Genomic DNA, 23,469 nt, shown 5'->3' on the forward strand with positions numbered 1-23,469 from the left:
CTGTAATAAAGACAATGCATATATTATTTAGTTCTTTATAATTGCAAACAACTTAGCTGTATTTCAATACTTATCCCTCAGCTCCAACATGGAGCATAAGTAGGGGATGATTACAATCATTCCATCACTCCGTAAATAGAACACCGGGACACTGAGAACAAGACTCTTTTCTTAAAGCCAACAGATCAGACAGAGAAGCTGGTCCAGAGCCAGATGGATTCCAAGCCGACCACCGTACCCCAAACCACTTATTGTTTAGCTCAACGAGTACCTGCTGGTCATATTAATCAAGGTAGAGACCTGGAGTAGACAGGCCGGCCTGTCACTTGGGGAGACCAGGGTTCCGGCTCTGCCTGACTGAATCCGTCAGGATTAACACTAGCTGTTGTAACAGCGAAGCTCCAAGATCTCAGCGGCTTAACACAACGGTCCAAAGGCACAGGGACATCGGGAGAGAGCTTCAGAGTTGGGGGATGTGTTCTACCCAGTCACTCACAGACTGAGGGTCCTTCCATCTGAGATGCCGCTTAGATGCAGACTCCAAGGCCACCATGAACGGGTAAAGAAGCATGGGGGACCCCGCAGGGGACACGGGGGACCAAGCCTGACAGTGAGAAACATCACTTCCACCCACCTTCTACCCAGAACTCAGTCCCATGGCCCCCACTTACCCGCAGGCAAGGCCGAAGGTGAGCTCGGTGCCCAAGACAAATTTCTTGGTGAACAAGAGCATTAGTCCCACCAGCCCGACTGGAGACAGGAGTGTTCTAAGCTGCCTGATGTCAGCGGCCCTAACGTAGACCCTGATCTGGTCTAAACGGCACCGTCAGAAAGCCTTGTTCCTACCTCCCAGGAGCTCCAAGCTACAGTCCTATACCACATACTCAAGCTCTGGTCTCTCGCACAGGTCAGGATGGTGAACAGACACGAGAAGGGTGAGCTGGAACCAGAGGGAACATCAGCGCATGGCATCGGCTTCCCAGAAGCAGGTGCGTCCCCAACCTCCAAAGCCCCACACATCCGTCCGGGCCCGGGCCCTTGGCTGGATGGTGTGGCTCCGACTTGAGGCCTGGTTCCACTAAAAAACAACCCTCGCAAGATGACACTGCTCTTGCCCAATTAAAGCCACCGTGAATACCAACAAGTTGGAGACTGGACTGTGGAGAGGGCACAGGGCAGAAGCCGAGAACAAAGCTTGCCTTGGGCCTGCTGAGAGTTGCCCAAACGAAGAAGAAATTAACAATGTGCACTTGTCAGCACTCTCGTCGTGCTAATTTCCTTGCAAATATAAGCAAAGCCTTTTAATTAACTTAATATCAATTTCACTTTTCTCACATTTTGTTCTAATTATGGGCTGGATTTAAAGCTCTCGCAGCATAATTTAGAGCCCTAGAACTAACAGCTTCACAACTTTACACACTGGTAACTGCCAAACCGGAAGGAAGGGAGGGAGGAAGGTTCGCGGCCGCCATTCTGCCACTGAGCCCCCAGGCCTGTCCCTCGGCAATCCCCCGGGCCAGCCACCAACGCCGATCAGGACTGGGTGTTGGCGTACCCAGGAGGCAGCGAGCGTCCGTCTCGCAAAGGGAGACAGAGAGAGGCAGCAGGTGAGTGTCTCTGGATGACTTACCTGTTTTTCTGAGTTTCAGCTTCCTTAGTATGTAAAATGGGCTTCACAGGACACGTACCTGACGTACAATTCAGGAGCACAAAACACTTGGTATGTATCAAGTGCTCAATAAAACCACTGTGCAGGTAAACTCTGGTATACATATGTACGTACTACATATGATACATACGATAATACCACATGCATATTGTACCTTCTACGTACAATAGTACACATTGTACTTCACCAAACCTCAGAGAACTCTGACTGCAAGTTACACAATTTTTTTTCCATTTTTTAAAAATTTATTTATTTGTCAGAGAGAGAGAGAGGGAGCACACACAGGCAGGCTGAATGGCAGGCAGAAGCAGAGGGAGAAGCAGGCTCCTGCTGAGCAAGGAGCCGGATGCAGGACTCGATCCCAGGATGCTGGGATCATGACCTGAGCCGAAGGTAGATGCTTAATGACTGAGCCATGCAGGCATCCCAAGCTATACCATTTTTATGGAGAAAAAATGCTACCAGTTAAACGATGACACATTACCAACCCTAAAATGAACGTTTCAGAGACACAAAAATGACAAAACATGGTTACAGTTTCCATCTATGAGATGCCTTCAAGACAAATTTCAGTTAACCAAGATGCCCAGGACTTTATTCTAGGTAATTGGTTTCTGGTTGGCCAAGAGTCTTGCTTCATTTTAATGTTCACTGAAAAAGCATCGGGAGTGTGGAAGGGATGGCAGACACCGTGGATTCGTAATGTAAACCCCATTCCCTCTTTGGTTTTTTTGCCTCAGCTACCCTCACTTTCTCCAGAAAGTTCTCTTGAAGCAAAGCTGGTCATTTGACCATTTTCCAGACCATGAGCAGAGCATGCCAGAGACACTCCTGGAGAAGATTTTCTTCCCAGATTAGAGAATAGGAGATGCGGCCACTTCCCTCCTTGCACAAAGATGCAATGTCTGGCACTACCGCAGCCATCTTGCAACCATGAAGACCAGGCGAAATATAATGTCATAAAATTATGTCATCATAATGACCTCACGATGCCCAACCAATCCTAGCCACCACTGCTTCTGGGCTTGTCAAGAGAGAGCCCATTCCACGATGAATTAATTCCTAAATGACACAGAGAAGGATTTTTAGAAATGAATAAAATGTATTCTCTTGCAAACTCTTAGCTCTGACCACGTTAACACTTCGTTATAATGCAAGGCAGAGATGAACAAGGGCTAAAAGCCGGCCCATGCAAAGCACTGTAAGAGCCCAGAACACAGGACAATTAATTCTGACAGGGTGACAGCGAAGTTTCAGGGATTAAAGGGATTCTGAACGGCTGTTGGAGAATGCGGGAGGTTTTAATAAGATGGGGGGGTGCTCATAATCTGCGAGTTAAAGGACCCTCCAGTCATGTAGCTCTCAGTTTATACACACATGAAGTTTGGTCCCTAGAAAGAGGGTAGAACTAGAACCCCAGGGCCCCATGAGTTCAGTGCACTCTCCACAGGGACGGACAGCACCTAACAAGGCATGTCTTACCATTAGACACCCCTCAGTAAACACTAATCACACAATTAGCCATTGTGTCTGCGGCGAGGACGGAAGGAGGCTCTTGTGGAACCTTCCTCCCTATCAACTGTCGGCACGCTCGGTGCTGCTGTGTGGATGTGGCCGCCCGCAATTACGGCGGCGGGTTATTACTCATGCATGGCGAGGCAGAGGCTCAGCAGTTAGCAATGACAGGGACGTTATTAAAAGGGAAAACTTCTCTCTCAGTGGCTAAGCCAATTGTCATCCTTGTGTCGGACTAGACTAGAGACCCGTGAGCAACAATAACTATGGCAGAAGAAGGTCTTTCAACCAAACGAGTCCTGCATTTTCTTCACGACTTGTAGGCATCAGGAAAGGGGGGCAGGGGGACGGAGGGAAGGCTCTTCTCCCCCACCCTCCACCCTCTCTGAGGGGCCACCCCTCCCCCCAACCCCCAGCTGAGGGGCAGCTCCTAGTCAAAGGCCATCCTGCGCAGCCTTGGCTCTCCCGGACTTCCAGGTTCCACCTTCTGGTCCCTTGGGCAGCAGCTGGGGACATAGGTTCTGCCCCTACAACACAGCCGTGCCGCCGAGTCCAGATGGGGTAGTGGGACCCACCTGCTCCTCCAAGACCAGCCCCACCTCACCGGCAAGCTCCTGCGGTGCGGCCTCCCTTGGGTCCCCGCCCACGTTTCTGCCTCTGTCCCTGCTGCCCGCCATGCCGGCCACCCTGTGGGTTCCCAGGCCTGGGCCCGGACCATTGTGTGGGACTTGCTTCCCCGTCAGGTCCCCCAGTAGAGCAAAGCCGGAGAGGGGAGCTCTGACCACCTGTGTTCTGAGGTGCACCTGTCAAAACCTCTGAGTCCTCAGGTTCAAGTTCAACACTCACCGGCCAAGCACCCCCCACGTGCCCGTCCAGGCCTCAGCCCCATACTCACGCCAGCAACTCTTCCAGGACCTCATGTGTCCCTGGTAAGACCACCAACGCACCTTTCCACTGAGACCACAGATGTCTGCCCCCTCCGTATCCTGATCCCCAGCCCACGCCCGCCAGTGCCCATAATACACGTGAGCTTCTGTCCTGGGGTCCGAGGTGTAGAGGCCCATCTCTTCTCCTCGGTCTCACAAGCATCACCCAAAGGCATCATCTTTGTAAGTCAAGTGGGAGAGGGAGAAAGGAGAAAGAAGAAGGGAACAGAATTTGGCCTCAGACAAACACAAGAGGAGAGACGGATCCCCATTAATTCACAATCCAGGCAAGTGAGAAGGAAAAGGACTTGCTATTGTCCCTCTGAAGAGTCACACCGCAGACAACAATGACCACAGTCTGCCACAAAGCATGGCTAGCGGCTCGTCGTGCATTTAGGCCAGAAATATCTGCTGGGCACCTGCTATGAGCTAGAGTGGCTCCCAGCATCCAGGACGGGACGGAGGCAGGCGGGCAGGGTCGCTTCCTTCCAGACGCCTGAGCGCTCCCAGCTGCCACACGCCAGGCCTCGGGGCTTGGCCTGTCTGCTCCGAGTCCCATTTTGTCTGGCCTTACAAGGACCCCCTTTCTCAGTCGAGAGATGACATGCTTTGCCCAAGGTCATGGAGCTAATAGGGACCAGAATCGGTCATCCAGTCCAGTCTGCCTGATGCCCAAGTGAGCAAACTTCTGGGTTTTTTTTTCCAATTGTATATTCTTAGAAGAGACTTGCCGGCTATCTGATCCCAGATTTTCGTTGTCTGCCATGCGCCTCACAGCGCCCATGGCCCCTTCCTCCCGTGGCTGCCTCTGGCTCTAATTACCAAGCCTCCTTCCTGTCCACAAAGGACACTCCCGATTTGGCAACAGCAAAGGTCAGGGGGTTGGGTTTCTTCCCTGAGAATGGCACGGTGGCCTCTTGCCCACCACCTCTGGGGCTGGGCAGGTGGCGGCCAAGCCTGCCAGGAGGGCGCTTGTCGCACACACTGCCTCCGAGGGCTCCCCATCCCGCAGGACAGGTGGCTGCTCCAGATGCCGGCCGTGCATCAGAGGGAAAGGAAGGGAGCCCGCCCGCCCGCCCCGCGCCCAGACCCTGGCCCCACTGACTGGGCACCCCGTGAAGGCCCGAGCTGCCCTGGCCTCCGTCTGACGCTCCTTGTGTAAAATTTGTGATTTTAACACAAACATCTGCCCTCTCCTCCTCCCCACCACCTCCCTCCTTCCCATAGCCAGGGCCTGTCCCAGGCAGTTCTGGGGTCTCCAGGCCAACCCCAGGCCTCATGAAGAAGCGCCTTCAAAATGCCAACCCTCTCTTTGTGACTCCACCTGGAGGCCTCCGAGAGCAGATCTCGGCCTCTGCCTGGCTGTCCTGGGCTGTCAGGCTGTGGGGGGGCTGTGCCAGGGCCGGCACCCCGGGGCCCCTGTGGGATTTCCGCAGCTCACACCCCATCTGCCCCAAAGGCCTGGGGGCAGGACTCCGAAGGGTCATTCTGGCTTCTCTCCGTTCCCACAAAGACTGTCAGTTTCTCCAAGCCACCCCGCTTCTGCTCAATATCCTCCTGAAATCTAAATTTGGAAGCGAACCTGAATCGATCGCTTTTCCTCTTATGACAGAGCTGCCCTGGGCTTCACCGCACAGGGGTGGGGTGGGCGGTGCGGGAGGGGGTCGCCAGCCAGAGCTTGGGGCTGGCATGGGGCAGGGCGGACAGGGAAACGCTGTCTTCACCCTGACTCCTCGGGACGGCCCTGGGCTGGGGAAAACACCCAGGCTTCGGGAAATCTCAGCACTGCCCTTCCTGGCTGTGTCCTCCTGGCTAAGTCACACAGCATCTCTGCTTGTCACCTCTTTCTCCGCTCCAGAATGAGAGAAGCAAATGACATCCCCAGAAGGGGCAGGAAGCGGACAAGTCCTGTGCAGAGTCCCATGAGAAACCCCACAAGAACTCCATCCGTCCCCAGGTCCGCGGTTCCTAATGCTCGGCCTGAACCACGAAGTCACTGTTCCATAAAATATTTCAACACAGCATTATTTTTCTCTCATGGAACCCTTTGAGAGTTTCCAAATTTTCTACAGTAAATATGACTGAATTTTCTTCTCCCAAAAAAGGAATACAAAACCATATTTGTGTTATAAGAAAGCACAGATTGAAAGAAAATATACTGAAATGCTTTTTTCCCTATGCCGGGCAACGGCTTCCCTTCCAAAGTCTTCCGGAGGGACTGGAGCCCTTCAGTCAGGACAGGGAAGGACCAGGGCAGCCTCAGGAGGGCGCAGCTAAGACGGTGGAGACAGATGGCTTCCTCACACTGCCTGGTCTCCCCAGGCAAGTCTTTCTAGCTCCCTCCCCCTTGCCCGACCCAGCCCAACCCAGCCAGGACAGTGTGGAGACTATTTCCCTCCTAAAACTAGCTCCCATCCAATGGACCAACCGCATCCCGTACAAGGTGCTATTGGTTAAGGCCTGAAAGACGGACGTGGTATTAAAAAGTCCAAAAAATGGTTCAAGCCCTTGAAAAGCGAACCATCCAGTTCTGGCCTCAAAAGACAAACCCAGGGAAGCACAAGAACATGCATGAACACGTATGACAAGAAAGTTCACGCACCTCGGAGCAGGAGGAGCCCAGACGCGTGGCCTGGCACAACCCCGCCCTCGACCCCACTCCCAACCCCACGGCAAGGACCTTGACCCGAACTTTAAAGGATGGAGGCATACAGGAAGGGAGCTGGGACAGCAAACCCGGACGTCGTCCCCAAGGCTGGGGCTGACCTGTGGAGGCCACAGTCCGAAGGCAAATCTGGGCCTTCCTGCGAGCAGATGGGTCAGGCTGGGGAAGGCAGAAGGCCCTGGCAAGTGGGAACCTGGGACATTCTGGCTGCCGCTGGCTGGGGCCGGCCCTGACTAGCAGCCCCTAGGCTTGCCCAGGATTCCTCAGGAAAGAGCTGCTGGAAGCTGGGCCCTTGGGGAGTGAGGCTTCCCACGCAGAGAGCTGGACCCACGTGTGATCATTGCAACGCCACCACGAGAGACCAGGCCCAGGGCACGGGGCAGAGTGTCCCACGTAACACCCAGGGGCAGCCGTGGGGGACTTGCCGGAAGAATGGGAAAGCAGGGGCCAGACAGAGTCCGGAGGGGGAAACCTAACTCACTCATCTCCGTGTGATTTCCCTGCATCTCCGAGTTCCCAGCCTGCGGTAAGAAAAACACAACAGGCGCAACAGCCGGTAACTGTTTTTCCAAGGACAGGATTCGGGATCTGGGCACTGAGAATGTTAGCAGAGAGGCTGATTCTAAGGAAGCCTGGGGCCCCCTTCCTCCAAGCCCGGAGGGCGGGGGTGGTGGAGGGGCCTGTCAGGACACCCTAGGAAACCTGTTCCTGGGGGGAGGAGCCCCTCCGGACAGCAGTGCTCAGGGCCAGGGAGGGGTAGAGCTCTCCAGGAGTGCCTCCTGCTGGAGCTTCCTAAGGGTTCAAAGGAAGGCTGAGCAGCCTTGAACAGGTCAGCTTGCGCTCTGTACCAGGAGGGCTGGACCCCAGCCGCCTTGCTCCTACGGGACGCCTGGTGCTCACAGGCCACCTTTAATTCCCGAGGAATAAAGAACACCAAGGTCAAGGTTTCCTTCTCCTTCAGGAGCAAGGGATAGAGACAGGCTGCAGAGCCAGTGGACACTGGAGTCCAGGTCCCAGGAGCCCTCGCCACCCTCAGCCCCCGTCCCCTGCAGCCCCGGCGGGCTACGGCATCCACAGGTGGGACACACAATGCCCAGGACGAGCACGGGCACGGCGGTCAGGGTGGGTCGGAGGCTTCTCCCCACGCCCTGACTCCGCCCTGCCCTCTTCCTCTGGGCTTCCCTTCGCTCCAGATTACGCTCAGCAGCCAGGAAGACAGCACCCACCGAGTCCCGGCCGGAATTCCTGGCCCAGGAAAGGCTCTGAAGCCAGTCTTCCCACCAGTCCCTCCTCAGAGGCTGCAAGTCCAGAAAGCTCCGTCTTCCCACCACATGGCGGCCAACCCAACCAGCCCCAAGGGCCAGGCATGTCCCTCAGTCCCCAGAGGACTGCTTACATGACCGAAGAGCACACATGCAGAGAAGCCCAACACCCCCCACCCCTGCCACGTGAAGCAGGCTCTCGGCTTCTCAGAAGTTCCCACCCCAACCCCAACCCCAACCGGCGGGCACTGATGGGCGAATAGGTTTTCCTCTTTGCTTGCCTCGCATAGGCAGTGGGCCGTGGCGCAGGCCCCAGCTAGCCCAGATGTAAAGTCTTAGGCCTCCACCCCAGATCTACTGAATCAGAGACTGCAGGGCCGAGGTCCAGGAGCCTGTGACTTAGCGCGCCCTCCGTCCGACTCTGACACAGGCCAGACTGGGGCAGGCCAGTGCCGCAGTGCACTAAGAACCTCAGTTCCGGAACAGACCATCCAAGTGCGATCCCCCTGGCTAGGGGACGGAGCGCGGTACTCAGCAGGCCGTATCAGCCCCTATCTCCTGGGGTTGCTAGGAAGACTAAAGGAGTCCCTGCATGTGTGTGCGCTGAGTAAATACCATTTAGATTTTATTATTCCTCTTCAGGGCATGCGGAGTGTGGCTATACCAAATTTTGTTTCCTAACTGAAACCACTTCTAAAATGACTTGTGTCCCTGCATGCAGCATAACAGTGAGACCCAGGCCATCTTGGGTCTTATGGGTGGGTCTTTGGCAGGTATTGAGTCGAATCAAAGGCCCACCCCATAAGCTTCTAATTTATCTAGACGCAACTACCCGGGGCAGATACAAGTTGAAAACACCCCCTGGACACTTGTGACATGACACCAAGAAGACCAAGGCGATATTTCAGATGATGCTCAGAGTTCCGACCGTATCCCACCTGGAAGGACCCAGCAGGGATCACTGGGGAGCAAACGTTACAGCAATTGTTACTATCGTGATCTTCATGAGTATTAGTGGTTCTGGAAGAAGCTCAGGAGGGTAGGCAGCAGCCTGGGATCTGCCTTGGGTGCCAGCCCCAAGGACCCCCCAGGAGCTGCCTGGACTCAGGTAGGTGACACTCACTCTGGCCTTGCGAACAGCACGTGTCCACTGACCTAACAGTCCCCAGGCCAGATGTAGTCAGGGCACATCAAAAGTCTCCCCCCTTCTCCAGAAGCACGAAGGAGAACGTTTCACACGGGGCAGATTCGGAGAACTGCCATTAATTGGATGGCACGCCTCGCTTTGCTACACTCTGCAGCACTGCCTCCCCAGCCCACCAAGAACTGCTAACAGTCGCCCTCAGGCTGCTCTCCGGTGAGAAACCAGGTGTTTTTAACAGCAGCTTCCACCCAGGCGGCAGGAAGGGACGGGTCCTGGTTATCAGCTGTCCAGCCGGCTGACACACTCAACTCACTACCGAAGCGCATTAGCTCCACACCCGAGGCCCTGACTCTGCAGACACTGAAAGCCCGCCAGTGTCCCTCTCTGTCTGACCCCACGGAACGCGAAGCTGCAGGAGCTCCTTCCTCCAAGTCAGCCGGCCAGCGGCCCCGTCCCCCTCGGCCGCCGCGCGACTGGCTTCTGCAGTCCGGCCGGAGTCTCCAGGTAACGTTCCCGCACGCGGGGGCCCGGGAGCCGGCTGTACTGACACGTTTCCACAATAAAAGCAAACTTACAGCTGGGCCACAGAAGAAGCGGGTCATTCTTTCCAGCAGCCCCGGCCTTCTGGGCCAGGCAGAGCAGAAAGGGGAAGGGGGAGCCCGCGGGAGTCGGGAGGGACCGGCTCCCGGCACCGCGCGCAGGGCCCCAGGGCTTTAAGGGTGCCGGGCCCGCCCGCGAAGAGCCCCGTGGGCGCCGGCGCGTGTCCTTACCGTTCAGTTGGCGATAGACGATGTCCTCGAGCAGCGAGAGGCGCTTCAGGACCGCATCCTGGATGGGGCTGGCGCTGTGCGCGCTGAGGTTGGCCGCCTCGGCGCGCGGCCGGATCTCGTGGAAGGCGTCTCCGCTGCGCACCGAGATGGGCCGGCACTTGGCCAGGAAGAGCACGAAGCCGGCCACGGCGATCAAGTTCAACACCAGCAGCACTTTGACTCTTCTCAGTGAAGCCATCAAACACGCCCGCCGGCCCTCGCCCCGGACCCGCGCCCCCTCGGGCTCCGGCGAGGCGCGGGGCAGCCGGGGCCCGTGCGAGCCTCACACTCCGGACGGCCGGCGGGGCCCCCAGAGGCTCGCGGCCCCGCAGCGCGGCCGCTCCGGCGAAGGGGAGGACGGGGCGGTCAGGGGGACAGCGGAGTCGCTCCCATGGAAGCGCTGGGTGTGCAGAAGTGCTCCCGGAGACGCCTGCTCAGTTCGCGGCGCTCGGCCCCTTCGGGCGCCTCCGCGGCTCCGCGAAGCGCCGGGGGCCGGGGGTGTCTCCGCGGCACCGGCAAGGGGCTCGGCGCTGGCCCTCGGGTCGCCGGGAGCGGGGCTGCCCGGGCGCCGCGGCGGGAGCTGCGCGCAGGTGTCGGGCTCGGGTTTGCCGCCCGCCCGCGGGGAGCGCGCCGCGCCTGGGGCAGCACGGCCACCACCCTGGTCCGCAGGCGGCCGTCGCGGCGCGCGGTCTCCGGTCCCGGACCCGCTACCCCGGGCGAGCGCCTTTGTTCCGCTCACCGCCCCGCTCCGTCGCACCCGGCGGAGGGGAAGCCCGCGCCCGGCGCCCGCATCCTCGCGGCTCCGCAGTCACGCTCAAGTCCCAGTTACTCTCTAAGTGGGGGCAGCTCCAGGGGCGGGCCAAGGGGCAGAGCGCGACGTCCTCTCCGCCCCTCGCGCCGGGGACACCCCACCCCGCCAGCGAACTCACCAGCGCGCACAGCGCCGCGGGCGCCGGGACGCGTTCCAAGCCCCAGCCCCACGCCGGGAGCCTTCGGGGCCTGCGGGTCGCCCCGGCCTCGCTGCGAGCGGGCGCGTCGCGAGGCCGGCCGGAAGGAGTCGGACCTCAAAAGTCACGGCAGTTCCCTGCCCCTCCCGGAACGGCGCGGGGAGCGCGGCCGCAGGGACGCGCGCGGGCGCCCCCTCCGCTCGCCAGCACCGGCCGCGCCGCTCGTCCCGCGCCCGCGGAGCCGAGCGCCGAGTCTCCTAATTGGCGGACGCAGGACACCGCCGCTGCGGCACCGAGAGCGCCCACGGCCCCGGCCCCGGCTTGCGGAGCCCGGGCGGGGGGCGGGGGGGGGCCGCGCAGGTGGCGGCGGAGGGCGGGGCGCGGCCCGCGGGGACCGGCTGCGGCGCCAGCTCCTCCCCCGCCGCCGCGGGCCAGCCTCTCCCCGGAGCTGCCGGGCGCACGGCTCCCCGGTCGCCGGCTCGTGCGCGCGCACCCGGAAAGGGCGGGGGCGCCTGGAGAGTGGGCGCCGCGCGGGGGGGCGGGGGGGGCGCTCAAGCCGTGCGGGCCGCGGGCGGCGTCGGAGGGACCCCCGCGCCTCCGCGCCCGCGGGGCTGGCGGGGCCGCTCCATCCCGGGCCGCGATGAAGACATCCCTCTCCGTGCGCTCGCGGCTCCGCGCGGCGCGGCCGGGAATGGCTGGAGGGAAATCCTGGCCTGGAGACCCGGATCTGCGGCTCTGGGAGCCGGGCCGCGCGCCCTGGGCTGGGTGGGCTCTGTCCGCGCCGAGATGCTGACCGTCCCCGCCGCCGCGGGCGCGTCCCCCTCGTTCCATCGCACGACGCACGTTCGGGCGGCCGGATCTCCACGGCCTCTTCCTCTTCGCGCAGCCCGGCGCTGGGAAGGCCGGAATCCAAAGACCCTTCTCGATCCACTCACTTCCCTGGGCCTCAGAGAGAACGCGGCCGCCCCCCATAAAGAGCGGGCAGGGAAGGCCAAGCGTTCTGGTGGTTTCCACCTCACCGCCCCGATCTCGCTGAAGTTTTTCTTTCTGCGCTTGGGGTTTGGCGTGTGGGGCTTTTGTTGCGCATTTATCATTTTAACTTGATATTTTTAACAGAGGAGTGCCTGAAAAAATAACAGTTCTTTAAAATTTTAGCCCCTTGGAACTCAGTGCCTGGGTTCAGTCGGGTCTTCCTGGTGTTTTGCTTTCTAGCACCTGCAAAAAGTGAATACAAAACAGGCAAATGAAAAAGCCACATAAAAAGCCCCAAGGGACCTTTTCCTGCCACAGGTGTTGGGCCAGAAAGGAGCCAAGGGACTAGAAACCCGAGTTACTGGGCAGTGGTGACGTGGCGGGCACCAGGGCAGGCAGGGTCCCCACAATGTCTCACCGGGAACCCAGATAGAAGCTAGTACAATCAGTGGAAACTTCTGCAAAAATAATTTTCCAACGTTGACTCCACCGCAAGACAGAAGGCAGGGAGGCTGAGACAAGGGGCTGGAGCCCCCAGTAAGTGGCTATAAACCCAGGTGGGTCTGACGCCCCAGCACATGCCTATTTGGGAGTAGGAGACGGGAAGCCACGTAGAGGGAACACCCACTGAGCCATGGAGATGTTTCCACGCAAGATGCAGCTTCAGACAGATTTCTTTTTCTCCCTCCAAAGCAGGAGTGGTCCTTAGCCCAGATTAACTGCTGATCTTACCAGCCTCTTGCAGGGTTCTCTCCTCCCCTTCCACAAGCATTCCTAAATGACATCTGACACTGTCAGGCTCCTGTCTTGAGCCCTGTCATAACAGAGAAGTGACCCACTCCAGTAGTCCTTCAGGAAAATTTCCCACTCGCAACCCCAAACAAAAACATGTTCTCCAGCCACCAGCAGCCCTGTCTCCCTCACCCAGTCTCTAAGCCCGTCCATCCCCTTGTGAGTTCCTTCCCTACCCTTCCTGGTTATACTTTAGCTCTGATTACTTATTTCAAACACTTTCCTAGCAGTGACCGCAGTTCACACACTCTCTATGCGTATGCTCACACCGTCCCCAGCCCAGCAATCCGCCCCTCTGAATTACAATCTCACCGTCTTGGTTCTTGCACCCACGGATCCAAGCAACAGAGTGTGCTTAGGGAAAATGCCATCACGGAAAGCTTGGAGACATTACCAGTTAGTGGTATCTAACTTGAACTGGATCCTCAATTCTTAGTTCCATGATCCTAGCCAGCTCCTCCCCCCTCAGAGGTGCCTGACATAGACTTCAGAAGTCCATAAACACCCCTCAGTCCAGTATAAAACACTCACATGTGTGTCCTATGGGCATTTTTCTGGGGAAAAGACGGCCAGCTTCCATCAGATTCTCAATGGTGGTCAGAGACTCCAAATACTTAAATCCCTGCCTGGGATATGTTGGATATGCAAAAACATAATCAACTCAATATTTATTGTCTGCCAGCTGCCTAAAAAGTCAGTGGTTCCGAGGCACACCGGGTTGGTAGAACTCTCTGGTTGTTTGCGTAGATAGAAGAAGACTGGACAAAGTCCAGCCGCTTGTACAGATGAAGGTCAAACTGAATGAATGAAGGAGCTGAATTGAATGGGTTCTGCTGAGAGTGTTCTGGAAGGAGCACTCTTAGCCATTTACACCACATACATAGAGACGGAAGGACCCATTTGCGGAGTCATCGATTGTCCTGGAACCAGAGGCTCCCAGAGGTGTGGGCGACCTCCCTCCATCAATGACTGCCCTCCGTCTACACACCCCTTGTCCCAATCCAGCTTGCAAAAATCAACAAAACGACCCTTCGGAGCTTCTGTGTCCTGCTCACCAGGAGCCACTGTTCCTAGTCCCCCTATTACCATGAAGCACATCCGTTCTTGACTTTTGGAGAGCTCCAAAAATCTTTCCCGATCATAAAACTCAGTTAAGCTACAGATACTTCTAAAAAGAGATTTATTGGCAGGTTTTTTTGTTGTTGTTGAGCCAACTGAAAGGGGGGCGATGAGTGTATTTCCGTCCCTGGTTCACGAAAGATTTCTCCTCCAGGTACGTTTTTCACACATCAGCCATGATGTGAAGCTTCTGACTGGTCTGTGTCACCCTTCCTTGCCTGTTGAAAACCTCTCACATCTCAGCCTGGTCTGTCACAGAAGCTAGAAAGAGCTGGAGGTTCATCAGGAAGAGGAGGGGCTCATGGCTCTACAGGGAGCGAGGGCTGGAGCCATCCTTCCCATAAAACCCTGAGCAACAGAAACCGGGGGCTGGGGGGGTGCTTATTTGATTTCTTTAATAAGATAGAATTGACATAGAGCATCATATTAGTTTCAGGTGTGCAACACAAGGATTTTTATCTTTGTGTAGGTCAGGAGACCATCAGCGCAGTAAGGCTGCCACCTGTCACCACACTGCGTTGCAGACTTTTTTTTTTAATGCGATGAGAACTTTTAAGGTCTTCTCTCGGCAGCTTTTGAATATACGGTAGGATTAACGACAGTCAACACGACGTATTTACTTTATCGCTGGCCCCGTGCACCTTTGGGCCCCTTCACCTGTCCCCCACCTCTGGCAACCACCAGCCCATCTGTTTTCTGCGTCTACGTGTTTAGGGTTCTGTTTTGTCTTGTTTTAGATTCCACGAATCAGTGAGATCATACGCTCTTTGTCTTTCTCTGCCTGGCTTACGTCACACTTTATTTTGTTTTCTTTTCTTTTGTTTTGTTTTAAGAAAAAAGGAAGAGAGGAGTCTGCCCTTCTCCCCCTTCAAGAACCCACCTTGAGGGCCTGTGTTGGGTGCCAGTCGTAGCTGGGGGGACCCTGAGCAACTTACCTCACTTCTCTGGGGGCATCACCTGCTTCCCCAGCTACAAAACGGCGGTAACAGCCTTGACGGGAAGCCCGGTGGAGATACACGAGGACCACCAGCTGAGGACAAGTAAAGGCTGTTGATTCAGTTTGCTGTTGCAGGAGAGCCGGCCACCGTCCCTGGTGTTTGGCAGACATTCAAAGGCAGGCAGAGGAGAGAGTTTAATAGTAAAAAGGTGCGGAGAGGCTTCAGATCAGCGCTGATTGAAGGCTGATGGCCTGGGAAGCTGGAGGCAGGCTCACTAGGAGTGGGGCATTCTACATGATGGAGGAAGGGAGCTTTTATTTGGCTTTCCTTGGTTGGTCCTAAGTTAGAAGCAGGGGTAACAATTAGGGAAGCTGGAAGTTACTGAGAAGGTCCCCAGCATTTGCAGCCAATTGTGTGGGCTTTCCAGGCTGGTGGCCACAGAGGTTGAGAGAATCAGAGCTCTAGTGCCATGTCTGGCCGTGAACTTCAGCCCTCTCAACACTCAGTACGCATTGGTTATTATCAGCATTATTAAAATCACTAGAACCGAGAAAAGCTAGTCATGGGTAGAGACACACATTGAGACCAGGTCCACCTGTGGGAGAGACACAGGCCGCCTCCTAACCCCAGAACCTTCTCCTTTGTCTCAGTCTCATCAATCAGTCAGGAGTGTGTGGGCTTCCATGATGAGCACACAAGGCAACCCACTGGGGGATGGGGAAAAATATTCAACCTTCCGTTTACTGTGATCCAAAATAAGAAAGAAATCAAAAGCTACTGACATTTCATCTATGCAGTGAGAGTCACACGGGTATATGATTTCTAAAGAATGGCACAGATAACGGGCATACACGTCTCACATCTTTTCCTGGTAGGGACCACCATTAGAAAGCAATACTTGCTTACTGGCCAACTTACATGGAAACCCTGGGGTTACATATGAAAATTCTTCCTTCCTATTAGAAGTTGGATTCCTCCTAAAACTCAAAGACCATTTGAAGGCCCATCCCAGTCCTCTGCGAAGCCCTATCAGGAAACTCAGGATGCCTTTCTAGCTACAAATTAGCCACAGATTTATCTACCAATCTACAAAGTATCTGCTCAGTGTTTTGTTCTGTAATTGAATGTTTCTCAAGTACTTGTCATGAGCTGTTGTGTCCCAGGCATTGTGGGGCTTATTGTCTAGGAGGAGAGGTAAGTCACAGATAAACTCTAATACCAAAATCATTGAGTTGCACTTAGGAGAAACAATTCCACCAAACCGCGGGGAACAGGTGGCCTGGGCATGTTTGTTGACAGAGTCCCAGGGCTCAGAGGGCCCAGTGAAACGAACTGCTCTGGGGATGGCCCTTCCCTCCTCCCTGTCCCCAGACTCCTTATTTTTGCTCAGGGACCCTACACCCTCCCAAGGACAGCTCTGTTGGGAATGCTGAGGCCGGGAAATGCTCTTCTCAAATATACATGAACCTCACTCTGGTGCTCAGTATGCCCAAGCTTCTATTTTATCTATATCTGCAACTTTTTTTTTTTACTACAGCTGACACAGTGTTACATTAGTTCCAGGTGCCAGGCACAGTGATTGGTTAAGTTTCTACATTGTTGTGTTCACTACCAGCCTCGCTGTCCCTTCCACCATACGACCCTATGACAATACCACTGACTGTATTCCTTAGGCCATGCCTTTTATCCTCACGACGTTATCATTCCATGACTGGACGCCTGTATCTCCCACCCACCTTGACCCGTTTTGCCCATCCCCTCTGGCAACCATCAGTTTGTTTTCTGTATTTATAGGTCTGATTCTGCTTTTTGTTTGTTTATTCATTTGGGGTTTTCTTAGATTCCACAGATGAGTAAAGTCGTACGATATTTGTCTTTCTCAATCTGACCTATTTCATTGAGCATAATACCCTCTAGGCCCATCGGAGTTGTTGCAAACGGCACGATCTCATCCTTTACATGGTTGCATAATATTCTACCGTCTGCCCCATCTTCCTTATCCATTCATCTGTCAGTTTGAACATCAGGTTGCTTCTGTATCCTATTATAAATAATGCTGCAATAAACATAGAAGGGCATAGAGCTTTTCAAAGTAGTGTTCTCATTTCTTGGCATAAATACCCAATAGCGGAACTATTGGATCATAGGGTATTCTTATTTTTTGAGGAACCACCATACTATATATGCAACTTCTCTTAATTTAGCGAATATTTATGACAACCGGAAGATTGTCTGTTATTGGTTCTAAGTGAGAAAAACAGAGCAAGTGTGAATAAGGAACTCGAAAGAAACTTTTCAATGTCTGTTCATTGCCTGTTGTTTCTGTGAATTAAAAGCCCTTTTTGGACCCTTCTTGCTTTGGCTTCAGGGTGAGTGTGAGCATGTGCAGGAGAAGCCGAGAAACTGGGCTTATCCTGCCATGGGCCATCGCATGCTATGTGATGCAGACCCTGCCCAGTCATGTGAAAGGTGCGTTCATATACCCTATGACATTCTCATGACCTATTTACTGGCCATTACAGACCAACAGCTTTTCTATCATCGGTGGTAGGTTGGGCTCAAGATTAGCTCTGCTGGGGAGTTTCCCGAAGGAAACCTGGAGTTTCCTGGAGGCCACCAGGAAGTGGCCTTTGAAACTGGAGCTTCCTGGGCTAGTTTGCCGAATGCAACCACTCGTTTGAGAGAACTCCCAGGAAAGCATCATTTCCGAGAATCCATAGCTCCAAGTACTCTGCAAATATTCTGAAAAAGAACAAGGCTCCTGGAATTCTCAAGGTGCAGACAGAATTTCCGGGATGAACAGAAGTTGGGGGGATTTTATCTTGGCCAAATTCCCCAACTTTCTTTAAGATCGTCCATTGTAGTCGCTGCGAAAAGTGCAATGTCCTCCCCCAAGAACTCCTAAGGGTAAGATTCTCTGGGGTTGGTCATCTTCCCCTGGCTGTCCTCATGTCACCTCATGCTCAAAACCCTTGGGCTTCCAGTCCACATGTTTCCATGTCTCTGTGCCCCCGCTTCGCTCTTTTCTCTGAACTAAAGATACAGGTCCTGTATTAACTATGAAAGATTACCACAAACGTAAAGACTTAAAACAACACAGGTTGGTCTTCGGGTTCTGTATGTCAGAAGTCTCGCTGAGCTCAGATCAAGGTGTGTGGCGGCTGCACTCCTTTCTGTGGCTTCTGGGAAAGAATCCATCTCCTCACATTTTCCAGCTCCTGGAGGCTCCCTGCAACCCTTGCCTCATGGTTTCCCTTCCTCTGTCTTTTTTTTTTTTCTTTTAAGATTTTATTTATTTATTTGACAGAGATCACAAGTAGGCAGAGAGGCAGGCAGAGAAAGGGAAGCAGGGTCCCTGCTGAGCAGAGAGCCCGATGCGGGGCTCAGTCCCAGGACCCGGGATCATGACCCAAGCTGAAGGCAGAGGCTTTAACCCACTGAGCCACCCAGGTGCCCCACCCCCCTTTCTTCTGTCTTCAAGCCAGTCGGTTCAGGCTGAATTCCTACCACCCTCCCTGGCTCTCTGACTACAGCCAGAAAGGATTCTCTCTTTACAAGGACTCATAGGATTAGGTCGGACCCACCTGAAAAATCTAGGCTAATTTCTCATCCCAGGGTCTTCAATCTTAACGATGCCTGCAAAGTCCCTTTGCCATGTGCGTCATACATACACGGGTTGTGGGGATTAGGGTGATGGCATCTTTGTGGGGTTTGCGGGTGCATTATTCTGCCCTTCATGGTCCATCCACGTGCCTCAGGCACCTCCAACTCAAGGCAATAACAGAGTACGTGACAGAAGGGGAAGAAGTGAAGCTGGGCGTTGAGTGGCAGGGGCCGAAAACTCATCGACCCTTCCCCGTCACGGGGAAGCCCTGAATTGCCATCTTGCTCCTTGGCCCTAGCCCTAGGAGGAATCCGGCCACCAAGCCGAAGAGCGGTGTTCCCCAAACTCTCCTCACTCACATTCAGAGTCAGCTAGCTGCCCATGAAAACGCGGGGCGCGGCTACACGGCTCTTCCCAGCTCAGGGGAGTGAAGTTTGAGGCCACGGAATGTGAGCAGAGTGGGGTGGCCCCTTCCGGGCCGGGGACTTTAAGACAGCCACCAGCCTTCCGTCCCCTTTCTGGCGTGCGAGAGCCCAAAGGGGTAACCCGCCCATCAGTACCATCACCATGAAGGTGACGAGGAAACCGCGGGCAGATAGAGCCTCGAGACTAAAGGACCCCGGGGGTCTGAAAACACCACACGGAGCAGAAACACCCGCTCGCTGGAAACTCCGGTCCTCTGCGCTGAAGAAATAATAAATTTCTTGGGCTCTAAGCCGCTGAATTTGGGGGTTGTGTTCATGGACCCCCCCAGCCCCCCGATCTTGTGGATAGCTTCACCAATGTTTTCACGTTGAAGTACCAACCGCACCATCATCTAGAGAACCTCTTCATCCAAACCAACCCTTTTCTCTTTACAAGCAGCGACGTTCGAAACAGTAAGATCCATAGAATAATAAGGCGAATTTTTATCAGACACTTCCTAAGTGTCACGCTTTCGACACGTGTCTTGACCTGTTTAATGTTCCACTCACGTGACTTCACTGACCTCTCACACGCACCGGCTCCCGGAGGTGGGTGCTGTTGCGATCGTGCCCCTTGAACGGACGAGGATGGCGAGACACGGAGTTTCCCCTGCTGGGAAGTCAAAGAGCGGGGACCGGAGCCCAAGCAGGCTGACTGGAGAGTTCAGGCTCTGAACATTGCCAGGCTGCCGCCTTTGTTCATGGCTCTGTTTTGGGAGCGATCTGCGCCCGTGAGGCCTGTTAAGTGATTCAACTTTTTTGCAAAATACGCCCCTCCGTGGAGTGCCTCATTTTTCTCAGGTTTCATCAGAGGTGTGGGCACCGCACTGTATCAAACAGTGCCCCAGAGCTAAGGCTGAGCTACTTTTCATCTCTACTACACAGCCGTGTGGGTCGATCTCAAACCCCCACAACAGGGAGGGGAGAGGCGTGTCAGAGAAGTGGGGGGCAGAGCCAAAGCCTCCCCTCTCCAGCGACCGCCGGCCCCGAAGCGCGCTGCTATTAACCTGCACTTTCAGAATGTCACCGCAAAATTTGCCAATGACATTTCTCCTTATTGATCTTTTGCCTAGGAGGACGAGGAGGTCTCTCGAAGAGGAAAAGGAAAAAGGCCAGGCGGGACAAAGAATGAACATCCAGAATGATGTCACCCGATCCCAGCGCCCTGTGGACTGGGGAGGGGACGTCTGTGTACAATCGCATCACGGCAATCGATAAAGCCCATCCACCCCCATTAATAAATAAGATGAATGAATAAATTTGACCAAAGTGCTATTTTCTTCCTACCCAGCAGATGGCTCGTACCTTAGCTGTGTGAAGGAATGGAGACTGTCTGTTCTCTTCAACCCAGCACTGGAGAGACTCGAAACAACTTTCTTCCTCTCCTCATTTCTCTGGTTATTTTCAGCCTTAAATGGGTCTAGAGAAACCACGGGTGATATCGTCACATGGATGGTTTCAGGGAAGGTCAGAGGTCAGGGATCTGTCCCCAAACTGGCCCTTGGCGCCTCTGTCCAAGAGGTGGCCCTCCTGAGTGTGTACGTGTGCCCCTGGGTGTGAGCAAATTCCTTCCTAGTTCCCCAGATTGTGTGAGTTACCCCTTTGTGTGTATCGCGTAGCTTCGTGAACACTTGTCTCAGTGGTCCTGTCACATCAGAGTTTTTCGTTCATGTGTCCGTCACCCAATGGATGGTGAGAGACCATGGCAGAAACGTCCTGTCTGTCTTGGACACGTTGCTGGCGGAAGCTTCACGAGGAGTATCAGCTGAGTGAGCGAGTGGATTAACGACCCCAAGAAATAAACCAACAGGCTCTGGTCCGAGTGGGTCACGCAGGCGTCCCCCAGGGGCCGTGGTGCACATCCCGCAGCCTGAAATCTGGAGTGTTTCCGCTTGTTGAGGCTGCACACCAGTCTTCATTCTTGTGAAAGGAATAAAGGAGATATTTGATTCTGATCAGAGGTGAAAGCCTGTTTGTGTCCAGCACACAGGAGAATTTCTTTTTGGGGATCTGTAAAGCCAACATCGGAACATCTGCCCTGGGCCTCCCAGCCCCATGATCGCTTCCCCAAGCTTGGAACATTCATTATCTCAACGCAGGCCCATCAAAGCAGGTTAGCTGACGTTCTCTGAGCTCAGAAAACCCTGATTTCCCATTATCGTCTGCCACTTACGAGTAACTTGCTTTTACTCTTAGCATGATAGATGTGATTTTGTGTAGAACAACCTGCCTTCTGTCTGTCCTTCAATATTCCCCAGCCAGCTCACGATTTTAGCTGCAGAAAGACAGCTATGTGCACACTACTGCGGTGGGGAAATTTCTGCTGGGAAAAAAAAAAATCCTTCTCGAAGAAACACCAGAAACTGATTCGGACACAGATGACTTGCCTTCCTCCTGTGAGTTCTGGTTACTGCTCCCCCAGGGTAATCCCTCAGCCCACTCAGACGTCTTAGCAATATTTTTGGTTGTGCTCATTGGTTTGGGTTTACAGTTGTTCTTCCTGCTTTAAAAAAAAAAATCCATTTTAGGGTTTCCTGGGTGGCTGTCATTGGGCATCTGCCTTCAGCTCAGGTCATGATCGTGGGGTCCTGGGATGGAGCCCCACATCGGGCTCCTTGCTCAGCAGGAAGCCTGCTTCTCCCTCTCCCAGTCCCCTTGCTTGGGCTCCCTCTCTCTCTGTCTCTCTCTGTCAAATAAATAAGTAAAATCTTTTAAAAAATCAATTTTGTTGAGGTGTAAATTACATATAACAAAAGGTGTCAGTTTTAAATGTATGCGTCAGTGCATTGTAACAAATACATTTATTCCTATAACAATGTCCCTTTCAAGATAAAGAACGTATTCTTTTATTTAGCCGTGACCTATTTACTTTTTTAAAAAAATATTTTATTTATTTAATTGACAGACAGAGATCACAAGTAGGCAGAGAAGCAGGCGGGGGTGGGGGGGAAGCAGGTTCCCCGCTGAGCAGAGAGCCCAGGACCCTGGGATCATGACCTGAGCCAAAGGCATCAGCTTAACCCACTGAGCCACCCAGGCGCCCCTTACTTTTTTTTTAAATAAAAATTGTATACATTTGCGTGTGCAAGATGATCTAATATACATACACATAGAGAAATTATTACTAGAGTCAAGCTATTTAACATATCTTCTCACATCGTTACCTTTTTGTGTATAAAAGCACCTGAAATCTACACTTTTAGCAAATTTCCTGTATTCTATGCAGTATTGCAAATTGCAGTCATTATGCTGTCCCTTGGATCTCTAGACTTATTCATCCTGCGTAACTGTAACTTTGTATCCCTGGACCAACATCTCCCTGTTTTCCCCATCCCCCGCCCTTATTAACTACTATTTCTATCTCTGCTTCTATGCACTCACTTTTTGAATTGCTCTAGTGAGCTCAGGCAGTCATTTCAACTTCTGTGTGTCTGACTGTTTCATTTAGCATAACAATCCCCAGCTTTGTCCAGACTGTCGCAAATGTCGGCATCCTCTTACAAGATAGAGAATATTTCGTCACTCCCCAAATGTTCCCTCATGCCCTTCTGTGCTCAATGACTCCAGCCCCAGGAAGACACTCATTTGTTTTCTTCATCAAAAAGAAGAAGGAGGAGGAGGAGGAGGAGGAAGAAACAATACATACTTAGTTTCTGATCTGGCTGGCTTCTTTAACATAGAATAATTATTTCAACATTCATTCCTATTGTAGCATGCATCAGTAATTCATTCCTTTTTCTTGCTAAGTAATATTCCATTGTATGGAGACAGACCAGTTTCTTTATGTATTCATCTGCTGATGGAAATCAGGCTGTTTCCAGTTTGGGCTAGTGAGTGTGAAACTGCTGCGTTCTCCACCGAGTCTTTCTGTGGCCCCATGTTTTTATTTCTCTTGGGTAAATACCTAGGAGGAGAATCACCAGCGGGTACGGTAAATGTATCTGTAACTTCATCAGAAACGGCAAAACTGGCTTTGAGAGTGGCTGTACCATGGTAAGTCCCCATTAGCAATGTACGGGACGTTCCGTTCTACATCCTCACCGATGCTTTCGTACGGCACGTCTTTTTCCTCTTAGCCATTTTAAAGGGTATGAGATGGTATCTAATTACAATTTTATATTGCACCACGAAGAATGACGGTAAACATCTATCTTTTCATACGCTTGTAGGTCATCCATAAATCTTCCTTCATGAAATGTGTTCAAGTCTTTTTCCCAGTTTTTAATGGATTGTGTACTATTTCACTGAGTTGTAAGAGTTCCCCCCGTTATATGTTTGAGACACAAATTCCACTCCTCTGTGTATTTGGCGGTAGGGAGTGACTTGCCCTACCCTAGTTATCAGAGCTACTTATCCTAATTACTGGAAGCTTCTTGTCCACAAAGTTATGTGACCTGGATGTAGCTGACACCCGCTGCATTAGTTAGGGCTCTAGGCTTTGTTTCTGGGAGAAAGGAGGTATGGTCTAGAACGTTCTCATTCTTTTAAATCTGACTTCCGAACATAGCAGGAAGGAAGGAAGGAAAGAAAGGTAGGAATAAAGAAAAGGATATTCTAGGGAGTAATTACCTACCCACAACCCCCACTGGGTCTGGGCAGGGCTATTACTGTCACTCAAGCTAACAAATTAGATATTCTTTGAC

General features: G+C 53.5%; 1 protein-coding gene across 1 annotated transcript in view; it reads right to left on the reverse strand.

Moving 5' to 3' along the window:
* GALNT17 (polypeptide N-acetylgalactosaminyltransferase 17) overlaps positions 1-11,594 on the reverse strand; it is a 419,652-nt gene extending 408,058 nt beyond the window's left edge. Inside the window, exon 1 of the mRNA XM_004761697.3 lies at positions 9,952-11,594. Within this exon, the coding sequence (XP_004761754.1) occupies positions 9,952-10,189 (238 nt within the window). The 5' untranslated portion in view covers positions 10,190-11,594. The remainder of the gene's footprint in view (positions 1-9,951) is intronic.
* Between the last annotated feature and the right edge of the window lie 11,875 nt (positions 11,595-23,469).

Source organism: Mustela putorius, unplaced genomic scaffold (genome assembly GCF_011764305.1).
Source record: "Mustela putorius furo isolate JIRA1106 unplaced genomic scaffold, ASM1176430v1.1 tig00000139_pilon_pilon_pilon, whole genome shotgun sequence".
Lineage (NCBI taxonomy): Eukaryota > Metazoa > Chordata > Mammalia > Carnivora > Mustelidae > Mustela > Mustela putorius.